Genomic DNA, 18,228 nt, shown 5'->3' with positions numbered 1-18,228 from the left:
AAGGTCGGCCAATCCTCGATATTAGACGTCATCTTTAGGAGGTCTGAACAATCCGTAGCAAAAAGAGCTTTATCCAAGTCCAATGCTAATAAGCACTTCATAGCCCAAATAAGGGTATCTAACTCTGCATGTAATGGGGATAAGCTTCTGCGCGATCCTTTTAGCCCCATGTGCAGGATTCTATTACCGATAGACGCAATCCAGCCATGCCCACTCCTATCCACCTCTGTATGCCAAGATCCATCTATAAATCATACAAGAGATTCTTGCAGAATTGGGATCGAAGGTATGCATGCTTCTACTACCGCTGGTGCTAAGTCTCTGTTATTTGCTCTTCTCCATACTTCTTCTTCTTGGGTAGCTTTTTCCAGTGTATCTTGCGGAGATTCAGAGATATTTTCCAACACTTTCTTATTTCTTGCCTTCCAAATGTACCACATCATCCATGGGAACGTTCTCAAGTTTTGATCATTTGCGCCAAAGTCTCTGCCACGCCCATATAGAAAATCGAGGTTGCTATATAAGGAAGATGAAGGAAACACCATAGGATCGGAAGGGATTGTCGATAAGGCCCACATTTGACGAGCTGGTGGACATTCAAATAGCATATGATTTATAGTTTCCTCCTCCGCTCCACATGTAGGACAGTCTTTATCTCTACCAATATGGCGATAATGCAGGGGTTGACATGTTGCCACACACCCATTCACACATTGCCACACGAAATGCTTCAGCTTTCGTGATGTTTTTAACTTCCATGCTTTCGCCTTGAGTGTCGTAACACTAGGCCCCTGAGAAGGGAGGTCGCAAACAGGGCGAGAGATAACTCTCGCGGCTTCGTATCCAGATTTAACGGTATAGTTTCCAGACTTTGTCAGAGTCCAAGAATACCCATCCCTCGAGGCATTCAAGCTTGGTTTGATCCCCAAAATAAGGGTAATTTCTTTCGGGGGAAAGAGTTCCCGAAGACGTTCCATTTTCCATTTTTTGTATTGAAATCGATCAAAGTGTTAACACAAATCAAGGGATTTCTATCATTGGTTAATCCTTGAGGCGGCCGTGCTGGCGTATCTGGGATCCAAGGTTCAGTCCAGATACACGTGTTAAACCCCGAGCTTATAGTCTTACGGATACCGTACGAGAGAACATGTTTTGCCGCTAGCATACTTCTCCAGCCATATGAAGGCCGATTTGATACTTGTATCTCTAATGGGCTACAGTATCTAAAATATCGTCCTTTGAGAACTCAGCTAAGGAGGGAATCTGGAAATCTTAACAACCTCTATAGCTGCTTTGCCAAAAGGGCAAGATTAAATTCTTCATGTGTTCTGAAGCCTAACCCACCTTCTGAAATTTGAGTGCACATTTGCTCCCATGAGATCTAATGTAATCCTTTACTATCAGCTTTATTGCTCCACCAAAAATTGGCAATTGCACTTGTTAGTTTAGAGCAAATAGCTTTTGGTAAGAAAAAACACGACATTACATATGTCCCACTGATTTTATCAGGACTTCCTTGACTTCCTTGTTTTTTTTGATATAATTGAAAATTTTGTTTACACACACAACCTTTCTTATCAAAAAGCAACTTTCGGCAGCCGTTTTTGGAATCAGTAGCCGTCCCTCTTTCCCCACATCTTCTTCACTTTCAATCTTTGCCTAACCTATTTAATTATTATTGGCTTGAAAACAAAAAAAATTGCGAAAAAGATTTAAGGATTAATTCCAATATTTCGACTTTTTTTTTTTTTTTTTTTTTTGTAGTCAGTTTCGACCATGTTAATCTTTTGTTACCCCTGTGGGTTTGGTCGATATCGATTAAATAGAAATAGATCTCTCTAACTCATTCAATAATGTCTCTCACAAAAAGGAAAATTTATTAATTTTAAAATTTAGTGATTGAATTGTGAAGACTACGTGCAGCAGTCCTTGCTGGGTCTCTCTCTCTCTCTCTTTCTCTCTCTACTATGTATGTATGGGTTCGCCTTTTTTTTTTTTGGTTTTTAAATATATATACTACAAGCGAATGGGATCATCAATGTTGTTGTTTTCTGGGAACGTCTCTCTCAAAAAACACACAACTTTACTATATATATATATATTTTTTTTTTGGAATTTTCACCGTCAACTCTGTTTATTCAAACTCCGATCCCAATATATATACTACTTCCTATGTCTCTGGTGATCCTCGAATGTATTTAAAGGTTAGATTTTTGTTATACAGAAGAGCTTTTGTTTTGTTGATCATATTGATTTGTGGGTCTTGATGCTACGGATTGATCTATCTACTAATCTATAGTATAAAAATATAAGCTTAGCTTTCTTTGCTGGATCTTTCATTCTAATTTTTGACTTGTGCTCTCATATTTGTAAGTTGAGCTGTCCATTCTTCTTTTAGATCTCTTTTCCTTTTTTTTTTTCTTTCTTTGGTGGCAATCTTTTTGTAGGAGGAATCTAGTTTTGCTTCAATTGCTGACTTTAGACTAATATTTGATCTTCCTGTACTAATTAAGAAAGGACCAATCTCTGTATGTCTTGCTTGATTCTATTTTTGGTCAACTTCCTGTTCTTGTCTCTGTTTTTTTTTTTTTTTTTTGTAAATCGGATTGGATTCTTGAAAATAGTTGCTCTTATCCCCCACGCTTGGATTATGATATCTCAAATCCTTTTGAGTAGAATCTTTGATGTTATTGATTCAATATTTGTTTCCTCATTGATGCAGATTTGAAACCTGATTGGTTCTTGATCTTATGTTTCTACAAGAAGATGGCTACTAGACAAATGTCACAGATGGGTTCGCGGAGTTTCACTAGAGCTTTGGCTTTAGCCTTTAATGAGTGGCTACTGATGTTGATGCTCTTTGTCAACTCCATATTCTCCTACGTGATCGCTAGGTTTGCAGATTACTCCGAGCTTCAGTCTCCATGTTTGATGTGTTCAAATCTTGATCATATTCTCGGGAGGACTAAACATTCGAAGAAACCTCATTGGGATATGATCTGCTCTAAACACAAATCAGAAATCTCTTCGTTGGTTTACTGTCACGCTCATGGGAAGCTTGTTGATGTCCGGGGAATGTGCGAGACTTGTCTTTTCTCTTTTGCTACAACCAATAAGTCAAATGCTGAAACTTACAGGTTGTTGGTTGGTAAATTGGGTGATAATTCTTACTTTGGATCCAAGACTGGTCGAAGCACAAATCCAAATTGCTCTAAACTTACAGATTGTACATGTTGTAATCAGCTGTGGGGGACTCAAACCGCTGCTGCTACTCAGGTGGCTGAACGAGAAATGCTACCCAAGTTTGGTTTACTTAGTAAAGTGAGAACTGGGAAGCAGTCTACGCCCAAGAAAAGTGTCAGGTTCAATCATTTGCCTGATGTTGGGTACTCTGAGCTCAAGATCCATTCAGATACTGAATCAGAAGCTGTATTTCCAGATACTGAACCAAAGCAAGAGTCTTTACTCAGTCATATGCCTCATTTTGGGTTCAATGATCCCAAGATTGGTTTGGTTGGTGTTTTGAGAACCGAGGAACAATCTACACCCAAGAAAAGTGTTAGTTTCAATCATCTGCCTGATGTGGGGTACTCTGAGCTTAAAATTCATTCAGATACTGAATCAGAAGCTGTATTTTCAGAAGATGAAGGTGTCATCGTCAAAGAAGAGGGTCATAAGTTTCATACCGTGGGTCTTCAGATTCCTCCAATTATCACCTTGCCTTATGATCTGGCTACTGACAAGCTGCTGAACCTTGATTTCCATTTGGAGCCTTTGACCACTCAAAATGACCAAGAGGAAGTTCAGTTGCAAGAGATCAACTGGAGAACTTATTCATCATTTCCTGAGTTTATTCCAGTTGATGGTGTGCCTGAAACACCAGAGAAGGTGTTGAAGGAGGAAGAGATCATTTCTTCAGATGATCTTTTCTTAACATCACGCGCCATAGAACATTTTGCAGCTGTTTCAAAGGATAAAGAAGAGCCAATTCGCCTCCACGATATTACTTTAACACCAGATTTCATGGAACTTCCTGAGAATACCTCTGTAATGGAGGAGACTGAGCTTCTTTGCCTTAATGATGTTACTTCAACATCAAAGGGCAATGAAGAGCCAATTCACGTCCAAGATATATCTTTAACACCAGAGTTTAAGGAAAATCCTGCAAATGCCTCTGTAATGGAGGAGACTGAGCTTATTTGCCTCAATGATGTTACTTCAACATCACGCACCATGGAACATTCTGCAGCTGTTTTAAAGGAGAATGAAGAACCAATTCACCTCCAGGATACTACTTTAACATCAGATTTTATGGAGAATTCTGCAAATGCCTCCTTAATGGACGAGACTGAGCTTATCTGCCTCAATGATGTTACTTCAACATCACACACGATGGAGTATTCTGCAGCTGTTCTAAAGGAGAAAGAAGAGCCGAGTCACCTCCAAGATATCTCTTTAACGCCAGATTTGAAGGAAAATCCTGCAAATATCTCCTTAACGGAAGAGACTGAGCTTATTTGCCTCAATGATGTTACTTCAACATCAAAGGTTGCTGAAACTCCTGAAGATGTCTTTAAAGGAATTGAACTTATGCCCCTCCATGATGTTTCTCTAGACGATGTTCCTGAATCACTCACTACAAATGAAACCTCTGTCGAGATTTCGAAGGAGAAGGACACAGTCGAAGCTGATATTACCTCTCTGGAATCTGAATATATAGTTGTACCATCTCCAAATTCCATGCCTGAAACTTCAATCGAAAACTGTAAGTTTAAACTCCCATTGAATGCAAAATCAAGGTTATATAGTTAGCTTGTATAAGCTTTAAATTATACATAATAGCTTTGGATCTCTAATCAGGCAAATGAATTTTCATATCAGGTGTATCAGACAGCAAGGAAATGCAAGAGACATCTCTTACAGGCTCTTTATTGTCTGAAATGGCACCACGGAACGTCGCTTCTCACACACAAGCAGCTATTAATGAGTCAGAATCTTCTTCATTCAACTCAATGTCGGTGGCAGCTGAAACAAACCAATATTCAGGGGAGTTACTGGATCTTGCGGATGCATACAATATCGTTGTAGGTAATGAGAGCAACAACGATAGTAATGGAAGAGAACAAATAGAGAACTGGATGAAGAAAGATACATCTAGAGTTACCGAAGACCTTAAAGCACTTCTTACTCAAATATCAGCTTCTCGTGGGATAGAGTTTTTGTCGCCAAGAGATGTAAGTCCCAAGATATCTGTTAACAGTAGTGATCAGGATACAAAGAACATAGATCATGATATGCAGCTGCTAATTCAGAAGAGAATGCTCGAAAGGAACGAGAGCAACTTATCGTTGGAAGGAGTTTCTGTTGGTGAAATCGAGGGAGAAAGTGAGAGTGATCGGTTGAAAAGGCAGGTTGATTACGACAGGAAACTGCTGACTGGTTTATATAAAGAATTGGAGGAAGAAAGAAGCGCTTCAGCGGTTGCTACAAACCAAGCAATGGCTATGATTACGAGGTTGCAGGAAGAGAAAGCGTCGTTCCAAATGGAAGCTTTGCAGAACCTGAGGATGATGGAAGAGCAAGCTGAGTATGATATGGAAGCAATACAGAGACTGAATGATTTACTTGTTGAGAGAGAAAAACTAATTCAAGATTTAGAAGCTGAGATTGAATACTTCCGGGACCAGACCCCGCAGAAGAAGGATAAGCTAGATGTTGCAGAGAAGGTGACCGAGATGGATTCGCCTAGTGAGGGAATGAGCAACAAGATACAGAGTTGTTTAGTTGGGTTTGACGAAGAGAGGTTATATATCACCAGTTGTTTGGAGAAGATTGAAAACAGAGTAACTGGCGAGGCTCATGGCCATAATATACCAGCAGAAGACTCTGTTTCTGAGCTACAAGAGAGAGTAGAGAGGCTGAAGGGAGATTTATACTTCTTAGAACAGGTTATGAACTCTCTCGGGCACGGGAATGAAGGCATGCAATTTGTCAAGGAAATAGCTTCCCATCTGCAAACTCTGCGGACTCTCAGCATGAAAAGACAAGAACACACAGAGAGTTGATGCCGCGTAACAACCTTCACAAAGGTATGTTCTTTCTGCTTCTTTGATTTATTTTGTTCATTTGGGCTTTCCAAATCACCTTTATGGCTAAAATATACAAATGTCCTTTTTTATGTGTTAGATTTTTTTTGTGGAGAGGATATTGTAGAGGAATCTAAAAGAAGTTCAAGAGTGGTAAAAAAAAAAAGCTTAAAGAAAGTGTACAGAATCGTCTTCATGGCCTTCCCCTTTCGTATACAGAAAATTTTAATTACAGTTTCATTTTCGGGTTTGGTGTTCATAATTTTCTTGTGGGTTTTCACATTCTTTGTGTTTGTTTTACATTTTTTTTCTAGATTTTGAGTGAAGGGTGAATGTGGGTTTGTTCTGAAGTTCTCATTTGAACTTTTTTTTTTTTATTAGGTAGATTGATACTTTTGTTTAGCATGTCAAAAGAGTCATGCAACTTTGTTAAAATTGTTGTACATTTCTTGGTTATACGGATGTGAAATTCATATTTCTGTGTTGTGTTGGAAAAAAAATGTTAAAAATATAGAAACTTGGATTTGGAAAATTATAGCAAGAAGTTTGATGGAGTCATAGTACAAATTTACAAATGATAGTTCAAAGACAAAAAGAAAAGCAAAACCCTAATATGTAACGTTTTTTTTTTTGTTTTGTTAAGGTAATATATATCTAAAATATTTTAACTCTTTGTCTTTTGGAAAAAAAAAGGTTTAAGAATAACATGTAAGACCTCCATGCATCTTTTCTCACTTCTTCTTTTAGTTTTAAACATCAGTTATCCGTTCTCCTGTGTCTTAACCAACTCCTTAATTAATCTGTCTTAAGTTTCTTTAACTTCTACAACATGTCTTTAGCCCTCAGCCATATTTGTATCATGCTTCCTCTCACTCTTGCACAAATCCATCTCTCACTTCTATGCTTAGTTGGAAGATTGTATCACAGAGCATGCCACAGCTTGTGCCCAATGTCTCAGCCTCATTTTAACCAGTTGAGGACTATCTCCTGAAAATTTATACAATACAACATTTAAAACACCACCATATATATACACCTGAGTGAAAAAGTTAGGTTGCTATGTTTATATGTCGACGTCTTAAACGTTGTATGCTAAGGGAAATAGTGAAAATACGTAATATATACCTGGGGACATAACTTTCAAAGAATCAGAGTCGCTTTTAGGACTACCGAAAGAGGAGGAACGGTCTCCAAGGGTAGTAGGTCTGGAGGATGAAGAAGATCCACCAGTACTGCCTGGTGTAGAAACAGGCGAGATCTGGCGAGTGACAGCAAAGTAAAGGTCCAATGCAGGCAAAGTAGTTGTAAGTTGTTGCCCTTGTTCCTCGTTAAACCCGAACCCTAACTCAATAGAGCCTTTGAGCTCACTCAAGTCCTCGTCCGTCAAGTCTTCACCTCCTTCGTGATGCTTCTCAAGGTGAAGCATCTGGCGACGGCGACGCTCCCATGCGACGTCTCTTTTTGTCTCTAACATGGAGAGTTGCTTCGAGAGACGTTTCTTAGCCTTAACTCTCGGTGGTTCCAATGGCATCTTTTGAAGCTCTTCTACTTCACTATCATAGAGCGATGAGGACGATGAGGTTGATAAACTCAATGCTTCTCCAACCCTCACCATTGTTCTCTGTTGGTAATATTAGAACTATCAGGCACGTTTATGATTATATATCACAAGATGTTAAACCTTTTGTGCCTTCTTGTACAAGTTAGGTCATATCTGCATTTTTTTTCTTTTTGTACAAGTTAGCTCATGTATGGAAGGAATTAGGGAACAATAAGAACTTGAATAACACAAGAAGTTGTGAGTCACAAGTTGAGGAAAATGCTTTGAATATCTCTTACGTTTTTTTTTTGTGATGGTGCGGACCGTGCCGAGATGGAGCACGGCCTGCACAAAAGATAATGTATAACGATAGAGAAGGAGTTTGATCAAAAGGATTTTTAATTGTGAGAATCCAAGATCTCTCTAGCTCTCTCCCTCGAAACGATTCTTCCAGGAAGAAGAAAAAGGCGAAGTAAGTTTTTTCTGTTTGGTTAATTTTATGAATGTAGAGAAGAGATAGGGGTTTCTGGTGAACTTTAATGGTGGAATATTACAAAACACAGAGGAAAAAACGAGTTCTTGCAGTTTCTACCGCACATATTGTATTGTTTAAAAGTAGGGGTTTTTAGAATTTGCTTTTGCAAATAATGAGGGGATCCCAACTGTTAAATGCCTGGGGGAATCTGGAACTTGTCGTTTTATTCTTGAGAGAATCCAAAAACAAACCTTTACAGTTTTTTTTTTTTTGTTACAACAACCAACTCTTCCTTTATTTAGGTTTTAGTCAACGGCTCACCATCTTGTAGAAACTTTTATTTGTTCTTCGTCTAAACAAGTGAAATACAAATACAAAGGTGCTGTTTGTTTCTTCATTTGGATGAATCATCTAAGTGAAGATGAAAAATGATGTTTGTTTATGCCAAATTAATAGATCAGTTAGATGAATCAGTTGAATGATTTTTTAAAAACTCATCCAAAAAAGTTAAAAAAACCAGCTGAGTCTCATTGATGCAGTCAGATGGAGCTGATTTAGCCAAATTTTGAAAATATCAAAAATATCCTGAAGAAAACTAAAAAATTACATCAACCCAAAAAAATATCTTATTTCTATTTCTTCTTCTTCTCCTCTCTCCTTCGACGAAGCTCTCAAGAGCTGAGCTCTTTTCTCTTTCTCAGCATCAACGAAGCTTTGTTCTCTCAGAATCTCTCATCCCTTCATCGTTTCATTGTCTCTCTCATTCATCTCTCATCGCTTCATCGTTTCATCGTTTTGGTAAGTTCTCAATAACAGCTCTGATCTCTCTAACAACTTCGATCATCTCAGATTTTGGTGTTTGATCGAACTCTGTGTAATATTTGTTGTTTGCTATACTTAAATTTTGATTTTGTATCTGCTTCCTTCGATTTCAGCTGGTGGGTTTGTCCAAATTTGTTTTGTTCTCTCTTTGAGTTGAGAATTATGATTTAGGTGATACCACATGTTCGATGAAATGTCTCAATGAACTTGGCTTGATATTGTGAATGTTTTGAATTTGGCTTGATCTTGTGACTGTTTTTAGACATGGGTTTGTGTTTTGTTCTTTGCTAGACAATTTACGTTTGTTTGTTTGATGCTTGAAGTTGTGGTTAGTAAAGCAGAGACTTCATTGTTGTAGTTTGTTTGATGTTCATATGATTTGTTTGTTTGATGCTTGAAGTTGTGGTTAGTAAAGCAGAGACTTCATTGTTTGTTTGATGCTTGAAGTTTTGGTTTGTTTGATGTTCGTGTTTGCAAATAGGATTTGGGATTGTCACTTAGCTTAAAGATTTACAAACTTGATTGATGTGTTGTCTTATCCTATGGTTTTGCAGTGTATTGTTGTTAGAGGAGAAAGGGTATAAAGTCAAGTGAAACAGGTTGATTATTTGGTTTTGGTTTTCTTTGGTTACAGAACTCGGATTTTGGGTCTGAAACATGTTCTGAAAACTTGAGAGCAAGATCTTTCTATTGATATAAAGATAGTCTTCTGGGTCCATTTGGTTTGATGGGAAATTGCTTCCAAAGTTGACTGTTCGCAGGGTTTTGTCATTCGGGTTATGTGTTGGGAATTTAGTCATAACTTTAAAACCGTGAGTCAAAATCAAGATCTGTTTTTTTCTGTGGCTTTGTATGTCTGTTGTGAATCTTTCCATCAAGTTTCATAATTTTCTAGGTTGTTTTGGCACTCTGTTTGTCGTCTGCATCAAGACAGACGAATTTAGTAGCTTTATGGCTTCATTGTTTTTGTTCTGCAGTTTTATTTTTGATTTTGCTTTTGATTTTTGCAGTCTCTTAGTAACTCTGAATTTGTTTATTGGTTTTGCAGGAAACATTTGGGAGTTTGATGATTACATAGATTCTTTCCCATTCCAAGCCAAAAGTGATTCCTCTGCTTCAATCCTAAGTCTCATGCTCGTATTCACAAGTTTTTATCGTAAAAACTTATAAAAAATTATTATAAATAATTTACAAATAATTTACATTGGCATAACATGTTTTATATCTTATAAAAAAATTGTTATAAATAATTTATATTGAGATTTCTAGAGTTTTTGTTTGGTTTTGAATGAAAAATTATGTATATATATTTTAGATCAATATTTAAAATTAATATGGTTAAGATTAAGAGTAAAAAATTGTTACATCAAAACATGGGTATTTTAGTCATTATTCTAATCAAATTCATTTAGATGAGAATGTAAAATAACCAAACAAACACATTTCCATTCAGATGCATCATCCAAATGAACCATCTTTTTTTTTGTTTGTTGAGTCATTTGACATTCAAATGAATCATTTAGATGAAGCTGTTGAATGGATCATTTGAATGAAAATGCTAACTAGTGAAACAAACAGGGCCAAAAAGAAAAAACATATACTCCATTCGAAAATATAAGATGTTTTAGAGAAATATTTTGTTTTATAATATAGGATGTTTTCAAGTTTCTATTCAATTTTTAGATTAGTTTGATATTTTATATTATGCAGTATTGTTTCTGATTGGTTAAACTTGTTAAACATAAAACTTTTAATCTGTGTGTTTTAGTTAAAACATTATATATTTTGAAACGGAGGGAGTATTTGATATCCGATCACTTAATTCACTTCCAACTTACAAAAAAAAAATATATATATATATTTGACATGTTACAACTTTAGGAATCCAATTATCAAATAGAGCAAAATAACTAATTCAACCCCACTAAGTCTTATGCATGTAAAGGGAGTTTCTCTCTCTCTTCTCTCTCTACGATCATTCAGAGAGAAAGAAACCTTCTTTGATCTTCTCTTTTGTCCGCCGGATTGGTTTTTCCAGTCTTGCTTCCCGTTAATCGGGCTCTACTCTGGCATCTCCGGTTTGTTCAACAGAGTTGGCCTGCTCTTTCTCCGGCAGCGGTGGCTCTCTTAGCACCGTTTTGGCTGGCTCCTTTTCCGGCAGCGGTGGCTACTTTAGCACCGTTTGGCTGGCTTTTCTTTTGCAGATCCGCTGCCTTTATGTAATTTTAGGTTTTGTTTGACTCAATTGATTTGGTTCATCTTCGGATCCGATTTCAATTGCTTTTATCATTCCTTTGGTTTGATTTGAAGTAATTGACAATCATGCATGTGTCTTCCCCGAAGTTTGACGAGTCGATCGAGTTTCTTTGGTTTGCAGGCTCATGTTGATTTTCTGTCTTGGAGATTGGAGAGATCCTGAAGATGAAGACGAAGAAGATGAAGCTTGGCTTTGGAGTTATTTTCTCAATTCAATTGGAATCCGCTGAATCTTCTGGGTGTAGATCGAGATTCCGGTAATTTTCCGGCGATTTTGACCGAAATCAGAAGTTTTCCGGCGCTACCTACGACCGCCGGTGACCGGTGACTCCTTTCTTCGACTTCCACGTGTCAATTATCATGCCTTCCATTTGCCACGTGCTCTGCAACTTATAATATCTTCAGTCTAAAGAAAGATTTTGAATGGGCCTGTGGGCTTTTAATTTAGTTGGTTTGTTTTATGGCTTTGGTTTTTAGATTGTAAGATTAGCTTGTTTTTTGGCCTTTTATTCTAATAAAGACAGTAGTGACAAAAAAAAAAAAACTAATTCAAACTAAACCGATTTTTTAAAAATATTGGGTTAAAATGTAGTAAAAGTTAAGGTATCCCAATTTTTTTCTAAACACTAGTTTAAAAATAAAAACAAAAACAGAGCTATCTATATCCGAATCAATTAGAACAAAACAGTATCCCAAAAAATAAAATAAAAGAATCATAATTTGGTGTTAAAACCATAAACCGGGAAAAACCAGAATTGGACCAATCCTAATCGAAATGGTTCAGAAGAAAACTCTAAAAGGTACAGTGTCCTGTCCCAAACTCCGTTCTCTTGAAAGTTGAAACGACGACTACACCTTCTTTCTCTTCTCGATTGGTCTAAAAAACGAAACGAAAAATGCAGCAGCAAGTAAGAAAAAGAAAATCTCGATCTCAATCTTAGGATCCTTTTCCTCTATTCTCAGTTTCGGGGTATGGTAATATAACTCTGTGCGAATAATTGTTTGATGTGTGGTGCGCAGGGGAGTAAGAGTGGATCTGAGATGGAGGTGACATGGGAGGACCAGCAGAACATTAACACCTTCAGCCGTTTGAATAACAGATTCCACGACCTCGATGACGAAATCAAATCCGCCAAGGTTTATTCTTTTCTTTTTAATATAATTCCTCACTCCTTTCGATTTTGTTTCCCTACGCCATTCTAGGGTTTTTGTTTTTGACTTTCTCTGTTTAGCTCACTAAAGAACCAACCCACACTTAGGGAAACTTTTGATTAAGCTATGAATTTGTGTAATTACAATGATTCTGAGAATTTTTTTGATAAGTGTTGTTGTTCTAGTTTTGGATCATGATAAACTTCCTGATTTTATTGATTGTTGTAAACTTCTAATTACTTGATCCCGTGCCTTTCTCAGATAATCATCCCACTAGAGAATCTCCTATACTCGTATTTCTATCTCAATTTTTGTATACTCTTTATAGGTTGTAGCAATCGTCTGTAACATATGCTTTTATACCAATTCTGTGCCATCAGTATTAACCAAACGCCTATAACAGCATCAATCTTCCGTATCTCCCTCACAACTCCCTTTTGATTCTCATCTTCGTTGGTAAATATATAAGCCTCCTAGGGTCTGATCATTGTACTTGACTATTAGCTATTGTAATGGTGTTGACAGTTCAGCAACAATCGGTACTTAATTCATCATAACTAAATGGTGTCGCTCTATGGAACTTTCCTTGTCTAGGAGTGGTACAAGGTCTTTGGATGTGATCAAGAGATAAAATAGATGTGGGACTTTTCCAGTAGATTTTGGATCCTTTTTTTTTTTTGCTCGTTTGTTCCATTAGGAGAATATTATAGGATTCTACTTTGTTTTCTGTATCTAGTAGCTTGATTGATCAAAAGTATTGATTATTGCAGGAAAAGTGTGATAACTTAGAGGATGCAGGGAACGAGTTGATCCTTGCTGATGAGGAGATGGTGCGGTTTCAAATCGGAGAAGTGTTTGCTCATTTGCCCAGGGACGAGGTTGAAACAAGGATAGAAGACATGAAAGAGGCTACCTGCAAAAGCCTTGAGAAGCTCGAGGAAGAGAAGGTATCAATAGTCTCACAAATGTCTGCGTTGAAGAAGGTTTTGTATGCTAAGTTCAAAGATTCCATCAATCTTGAAGAAGATTAATACCAGATCCTCCAACTTGTTCTCTTTACTATTTGCATTCACTTTGATTGTATTGAGTGTTGTAAACCAGGGCTAGATTCTCAAAATTTATCATACTGGTTTTGTTCTTGCATCAAATGTTTTTGGATGTAATGTAGTCTATAATTTGGATTCAATACCAATCGAAGCCATTTTCATTTCCATAAGACACCATTCAAACAAAATCAGGCACAGACGCCAAAAATACAATTACAAAGGATCTTGGAGGTTCCAAAAACAAAACCCCTAATTGATAACCGGTTTTACTCAAATTGGGGTATAACTTGATGGTGGCCGGTTTGGACCGGATACGAGGCCACCCTGGCGAGCAGATTCTTCATCAAGAAACAAATCATCTGTAGCACGGAAAGCGCCGTGAGCTCCGTCGACGAGCAAACCAACGATCAGCGAAACCAGCACGTTTTGGCCTACATCAGTATAAACCAACGCGAGAATCGTAACCAAGCTGAGCAAAACCAGCACGATCCGGTCATCCACTTGTTTCCCAGAAATCACAATTGAATCGTTGGCGTCTCGCGAGAAATAGAGGAGAATCCACCCGATGAAGACGACGATAAAGGCGATCATAGAGATTGGGTGGTAAACGAGGCCGAGGAAAACAATGACGAGGACGGCGAGGGCGTAGTTTCCACGGAAATATGAGATGTTGTGTCTTAGGCGCGCCATGGCTTCATCGTATCCTTGAGGGAGAGATAGCGCGGAGAGATCGAGAAGCTGACGCCATGGACGGAGCGTGGAGATCATCGAGTGAGTCGTCTGCTTGGCGCGTGCACTCAACGTCCCAATGATTGTGGTGTTGGAAGAGGAAGAAGGTCCGATTCCTCCACCAGCGCCGCCATAACCGTACGGCGGAGGTTTCTGATTCATCGGATTTTGGATTTCGTGTGGGAAGAAACCTTAGAAAACTCACAGATCTGTGTTCAAACGTCACAAACTTTACATGGATTTCAAAGAGTCCACGAATGGGGGAGTAAGGGACTTGTTCGGATATTATTATTTTCTTCAGGGCCCTTGTAGTTATTTATTATTACAATAAAAACGTCAACAAATAAAACTTTATCGATCGCCTCCATTTATCACACAAACTTACAATTTTTGTTGTAAAATTACACATTTTGTGTAACGTTGGATCTAAATTTGCGAATGTTATTCTATGTTTTTGTTGTAAGATTTTAACCGATAGAAAAAATACAGTTTATAAAAATGGATTAAAAAAGAAATATTGAAATCTTTTGAACCAATAGGCTCTTCTTTAGTGAGTATCTGTCTGAATAAAATACCAAACGTTTCACGTCGGTAGGCTTTCTTAGTGATGTCTGGAATTATACAGAAGAAGTTGGCCGCCAATTTTCATATATATACAGAAGAAACCACAAACACGTCGAAGCTTCTTCATCCATCGTTTTATCTCTTTGCTTTGGTTTCGATTGGTTTGGGTCTAGGAGAAGAGACGGAGCCACCATTACCAAGTGCTGCAGCTGCCGACTCAACATGTGTCAACAGATACTCGTAGATCTTCTTCCGTAATCGATCGATTGTTTCTTTAGAGACTTCTTGTAATCCTTCTTCATCTTCTTTGGACCCAATATCATCTAACCAATCATTCACACTCTTGAGCTGAGACAGCATCCCGGCGATCTGTCCGTTATCAGACAGATTCAGATTCGAAGATGTAATCACGTCAGCGTCCAAGAATCTCTCTACAAAACCCAAAAACCAATCTTGTGAAACCATTTGCAACTTCTCTGCAAGATCAGTTGCCTCGTTTAGACCATTCCCTTTCACCCAGTTTAGCGGTGGAGACTCTGAACCTGCTACTGATGTGGCCTTTTGGCTGCTACTGTTCTCCCTGTGTTTACGAATCATGCCTTGTGCTACGAGTTTAGATCCAATCGTCGGCTTGTTTTGTACACTCCCACGAGGTTTACCGGAGGAATTACTACCCGGGCTCTCAAGTATGATCAGAGGTTTGCTCTTGGAGGCAGCAAGTTTGGCTGGTTTGTTAGAGTAGACAGAAAAGGGAGATAAGTTAGTGACCAACGCAGCTTGGACCCACGAGGCTGCCAATTTTTGTTTTTCTGATGCTGCCTTTATAGCTTCCTCGGATTTGTTTTCTTCATTTTCTGGGGAAGACATCGGACAAATTAATCTGGACAATGACTCTGTTATTATTTGAACGTTCTTCAAACCAGAATGGAGCTTCAGGAACTGCTCAACAACTGGCAACGGATCATCTTCCTTCGCTGTTGACATAAGATCGCTGTACATACTACAAAAAGGAAAAGCAGAATAAAGTTTAGAAACAACTTAGACGGTAACAGTTACATTTAGAGACAAACATTTATGTTTTATCTCTTCCAAAGCCAGCCAATGAATAACTTTTGTTAAGATATTACGCACATGAGGCATTGAAGTAAGCTCTCAGAAGCAGAGGCTTCTTGCATGGCCTCTATTGCGACACCTTGGGCAGCATCTCTATGCCTCAAGACTTCCTGCAAATATCGACAGCAGCAAGGACTCAATAAGCATGATGCCTAAGATTAAAACATAACATGCATAAACTTTCTAAAAATGAATGAATTTCTAAACTGGTTGTTTTGAACTTTGAAAGTGAATTTTCTTAATCACTACAGATGCTTCAAAGCCTAATCATAAAGCAAGCACATATGAGGATCCAACTTCCAAGAGCAGTATACCTGTCCCATCCTCGAAAGAGATGAAGGGAGTGAACTCCACTGGATATTGCCCGCTGCTAATCTTTTACCATTAACAGGGACTTTCACCAAATTCCCAGGCAATCCATTCTCTGCAATAGATTTCTTCTCGACAGATTTAGATTTAGGCCTACTCGTTTTATCTTTGGTGTCCAGTATTCCGGTTGTCTCGACTTTCTTGGTTGGCTGAATCTTATTTTGCTCCTTCGATGATCTTACAAATACATTAGCCCTCTCCTGTTTGCTTGGCAACTTCTCACTCGATGTGCTTTTCCGTGCCGCCTAGCAACCAAATAAAATACAAGCAATATTCAGAAAATTGAAAACAGTAAAAAGTAATCACAAATCATGTAGTTACAGATGAATTCAGATGGAAAATAAAACAAGAAACTGATAAGGAAAACAGGCGAAAGTATGATACAAAACCCAAGGAATAGAAACCAATTTCTCAAACAACTGGTTTCAGCTTCAAATCAAGTAATGATGAATAGGAGGAATTGTCTAAATGCCACTTCACATGTCTAAAAAAGTACTCTTTGGCAAACAATAAAATCAAGAAAGATAAATCCAAAAAGCTTACTGTTGAATTCCGGGAATCAGGGGTTATATCACGTCTGGAAAGGCTAGATTTAGATCTATCTGAACTCCTGATATCTAAATTCCCTTCCCAGCTTTTCCTCAACGCCTTAGCTCCAAACTCAATCCCTTGCACAAAATTCTTAATCATGGGAAGCTTTTTCCCAACACTTGGACTCTCCGGTTTGACAAGAGACCTCCCTTTATCTACCAACCCCATCCTAGGAGAACCTTTCTCCAACACCTTAGGCTTCACATTCTGTTGCTGCTTAATCCCATTTGCAAACTTTGCAAAAGAATTAGGCAGTGAATAACAACTAGTAGGCGAAGAAGGTATAGACTTAGAACCAGAAGAAGTCTTCAGCTTCCCTAAAGATTCCTTCTTTACATCCAAACTCAAACCCGATTTAGCAGACTTAGCTCGAAATAAAGCAGACGCAGGCTTCTTACCCTCAGAAGATTCATCCCTAGAGATACTTACACTCAGTCTGTTCCCTACTATTCTCTCACCCTCACTCCCATTAGAAACCACTCCTTTCATCACAGGTGCCTTGACTCTCTCTTTGGGTTTGGAATTAGCAGCAGCACCGTTATCAATAACCTTGTCATCACTAAGAAACCCTAGAGAGTGAGTAGCTACGATATCTTCAGGATCACCAACGCAAGGATGCCTACCAGGAACAGGTCTAACACCACGAAGAATCGGAACAGGGGAAGAAGACTCAACTCTATCGACATGAATGAATTGACCTAATTGGATCTTATCACTAAGAATCAAATCGTCGTGTTCGTCAGGTAAAGAGACGTAAGTGGCGTGAGAGGAATCAGAGACTCTGAGGTAAAACCCTTGGTTAGGGAAAAGCTCTCCTCCGGCTAAAGCGGGAACGATACTGACGACTTGTAAGAGAGAGGACCTGTGTTCACCGGCGATTTTGACGTCGGTGTTCATATGCTGGAGAAGCTTGAGTAATACACCAGGGACTAGATTCGCCATCTGCTTCGTAGCGCATCACCGACGGGGATCTCAAAGAGAGACGTTCTTCAGATCTCAGAAGCTAAATTGAGTGTTGTTTTGTTTGGGTGGATTCCAATGGGAGGAGAAATCAAAAGAGGGACACAAGTTTTTTTTTATTTAGTATTTAATAGTAATTATTTTTGTGGGAGAAAGAGGACAGATAGGTTTTGAACAGCAAAAAGCAAAGAGGAATGTGAAAATAATGTGAAGAGAGATAGAGAGAGAGATACTTCTTCTCTCTCTCTGCTGTGTTGGGGTGTTGTTGTGTTGTGTGTTTTTGGTGGTGGTCTATTATTATACACACACAGTCTCTCTCTTCTTCTGGACAGTACAGGCCCTTTACCTATATTAATTTGATATTAAGAATGAGAGAGCAATAAAAGAAGTAAGTAAAGAGTCAGACTCAGTTTCAGGAGTTGAGAAAAAGATGGCAAACTATTTTTCTTTTTTTTGTTGCGTTGCGCCTTATGCGGCTACACCACTGCATCTTCCATTTTACTTGGTTCTATTATCTATCTTTTT

General features: G+C 38.3%; 5 protein-coding genes across 8 annotated transcripts; 2 read left to right on the top strand and 3 right to left on the bottom strand.

Moving 5' to 3' along the window:
• Window positions 1–1,698: 1,698 nt before the first annotated feature.
• LOC104755067 (myosin-binding protein 1) lies at window positions 1,699–6,455 on the top strand. 3 transcript variants are annotated; one of them, XM_010477392.3, is made up of 4 exons: window positions 1,699–2,204; window positions 2,723–4,765; window positions 4,882–6,089; window positions 6,187–6,455. In XM_010477392.3, the coding sequence occupies exons 2-3, from the start codon at window positions 2,767–2,769 to the stop codon at window positions 6,063–6,065; spliced, it is 3,183 nt and encodes a 1,060-aa protein (XP_010475694.1). In that variant the 5' UTR covers window positions 1,699–2,204; window positions 2,723–2,766; the 3' UTR covers window positions 6,066–6,089; window positions 6,187–6,455. The 3 variants fall into 3 exon arrangements, with proteins under 3 accessions (XP_010475694.1, XP_010475695.1, XP_010475696.1); XM_010477393.3 differs by having other exon boundaries at window positions 2,180–2,369; XM_010477394.3 differs by lacking the exon at window positions 1,699–2,204 and adding an exon at window positions 2,377–2,528.
• A 133-nt stretch (window positions 6,456–6,588) lies between these two features.
• Window positions 6,589–8,062, bottom strand: LOC104755066 (uncharacterized). Its single transcript, XM_010477390.2, has 2 exons — window positions 7,212–8,062; window positions 6,589–7,073 (listed from the first exon to the last, which is right to left on the bottom strand). The coding sequence occupies exons 1-2, from the start codon at window positions 7,699–7,701 to the stop codon at window positions 6,991–6,993; spliced, it is 573 nt and encodes a 190-aa protein (XP_010475692.1). The 5' UTR covers window positions 7,702–8,062; the 3' UTR covers window positions 6,589–6,990.
• A 3,811-nt stretch (window positions 8,063–11,873) lies between these two features.
• On the top strand, window positions 11,874–13,544 carry LOC104755063 (prefoldin subunit 4). Of its 2 annotated transcripts, XM_010477388.3 has the most exons (3): window positions 11,874–12,087; window positions 12,200–12,316; window positions 13,102–13,544. In XM_010477388.3, the coding sequence occupies exons 1-3, from the start codon at window positions 12,076–12,078 to the stop codon at window positions 13,360–13,362; spliced, it is 390 nt and encodes a 129-aa protein (XP_010475690.1). In that variant the 5' UTR covers window positions 11,874–12,075; the 3' UTR covers window positions 13,363–13,544. The 2 variants fall into 2 exon arrangements, with proteins under 2 accessions (XP_010475690.1, XP_010475689.1); XM_010477387.3 differs by lacking the exon at window positions 11,874–12,087 and having other exon boundaries at window positions 12,170–12,316.
• LOC104755065 (PRA1 family protein E) lies at window positions 13,507–14,451 on the bottom strand. The gene has a single exon (XM_010477389.3). It carries the CDS (start codon window positions 14,266–14,268, stop codon window positions 13,648–13,650), a length of 621 nt encoding a protein of 206 aa, XP_010475691.1. The 5' UTR covers window positions 14,269–14,451; the 3' UTR covers window positions 13,507–13,647.
• A 130-nt stretch (window positions 14,452–14,581) lies between these two features.
• On the bottom strand, window positions 14,582–18,213 carry LOC104755062 (protein CORTICAL MICROTUBULE DISORDERING 2). The gene is made up of 4 exons (XM_010477386.3): window positions 16,696–18,213; window positions 16,098–16,397; window positions 15,802–15,893; window positions 14,582–15,670 (listed from the first exon to the last, which is right to left on the bottom strand). Exons 1-4 carry the CDS (start codon window positions 17,683–17,685, stop codon window positions 14,806–14,808), a joined length of 2,247 nt encoding a protein of 748 aa, XP_010475688.2. The 5' UTR covers window positions 17,686–18,213; the 3' UTR covers window positions 14,582–14,805.
• Window positions 18,214–18,228: the final 15 nt, after the last annotated feature.

The sequence above is a fragment of the Camelina sativa genome, chromosome 17 (assembly GCF_030686135.1).
Source record: "Camelina sativa cultivar CO46 ecotype springtype chromosome 17, ASM3068613v1".
NCBI lineage: Eukaryota > Viridiplantae > Streptophyta > Magnoliopsida > Brassicales > Brassicaceae > Camelina > Camelina sativa.
The sequence above is the reverse complement of the archived record's forward strand: the minus strand, read 5'-3'. Positions and strand labels throughout refer to the sequence as shown.

What these genes read in the sequence shown, in the direction of transcription:
- LOC104755067 (XM_010477392.3), top strand. Translation starts at nt 2,767, where the DNA reads ATGGCTACTAGACAAATGTCACAGATGGGTTCGCGGAGTTTCACTAGA. An exon ending in TGAAACTTCAATCGAAAACT is followed by an intron (nt 4,766 to 4,881) that starts GTAAGTTTAAAC and finishes TTTTCATATCAG; the next exon opens with GTGTATCAGACAGCAAGGAA.
- LOC104755066 (XM_010477390.2), bottom strand. Translation starts at nt 7,701, where the DNA reads ATGGTGAGGGTTGGAGAAGCATTGAGTTTATCAACCTCATCGTCCTCA. An exon ending in TTTGAAAGTTATGTCCCCAG is followed by an intron (nt 7,074 to 7,211) that starts GTATATATTACG and finishes ATAAATTTTCAG; the next exon opens with GAGATAGTCCTCAACTGGTT.
- LOC104755063 (XM_010477387.3), top strand. Translation starts at nt 12,185, where the DNA reads ATGTGTGGTGCGCAGGGGAGTAAGAGTGGATCTGAGATGGAGGTGACA. An exon ending in ACGAAATCAAATCCGCCAAG is followed by an intron (nt 12,317 to 13,101) that starts GTTTATTCTTTT and finishes TGATTATTGCAG; the next exon opens with GAAAAGTGTGATAACTTAGA.
- LOC104755065 (XM_010477389.3), bottom strand. Translation starts at nt 14,268, where the DNA reads ATGAATCAGAAACCTCCGCCGTACGGTTATGGCGGCGCTGGTGGAGGA.
- LOC104755062 (XM_010477386.3), bottom strand. Translation starts at nt 17,685, where the DNA reads ATGGCGAATCTAGTCCCTGGTGTATTACTCAAGCTTCTCCAGCATATG. An exon ending in CTCTTTCGAGGATGGGACAG is followed by an intron (nt 15,894 to 16,097) that starts GTATACTGCTCT and finishes CGATATTTGCAG; the next exon opens with GAAGTCTTGAGGCATAGAGA. An exon ending in AGCTTACTTCAATGCCTCAT is followed by an intron (nt 15,671 to 15,801) that starts GTGCGTAATATC and finishes TCCTTTTTGTAG; the next exon opens with TATGTACAGCGATCTTATGT.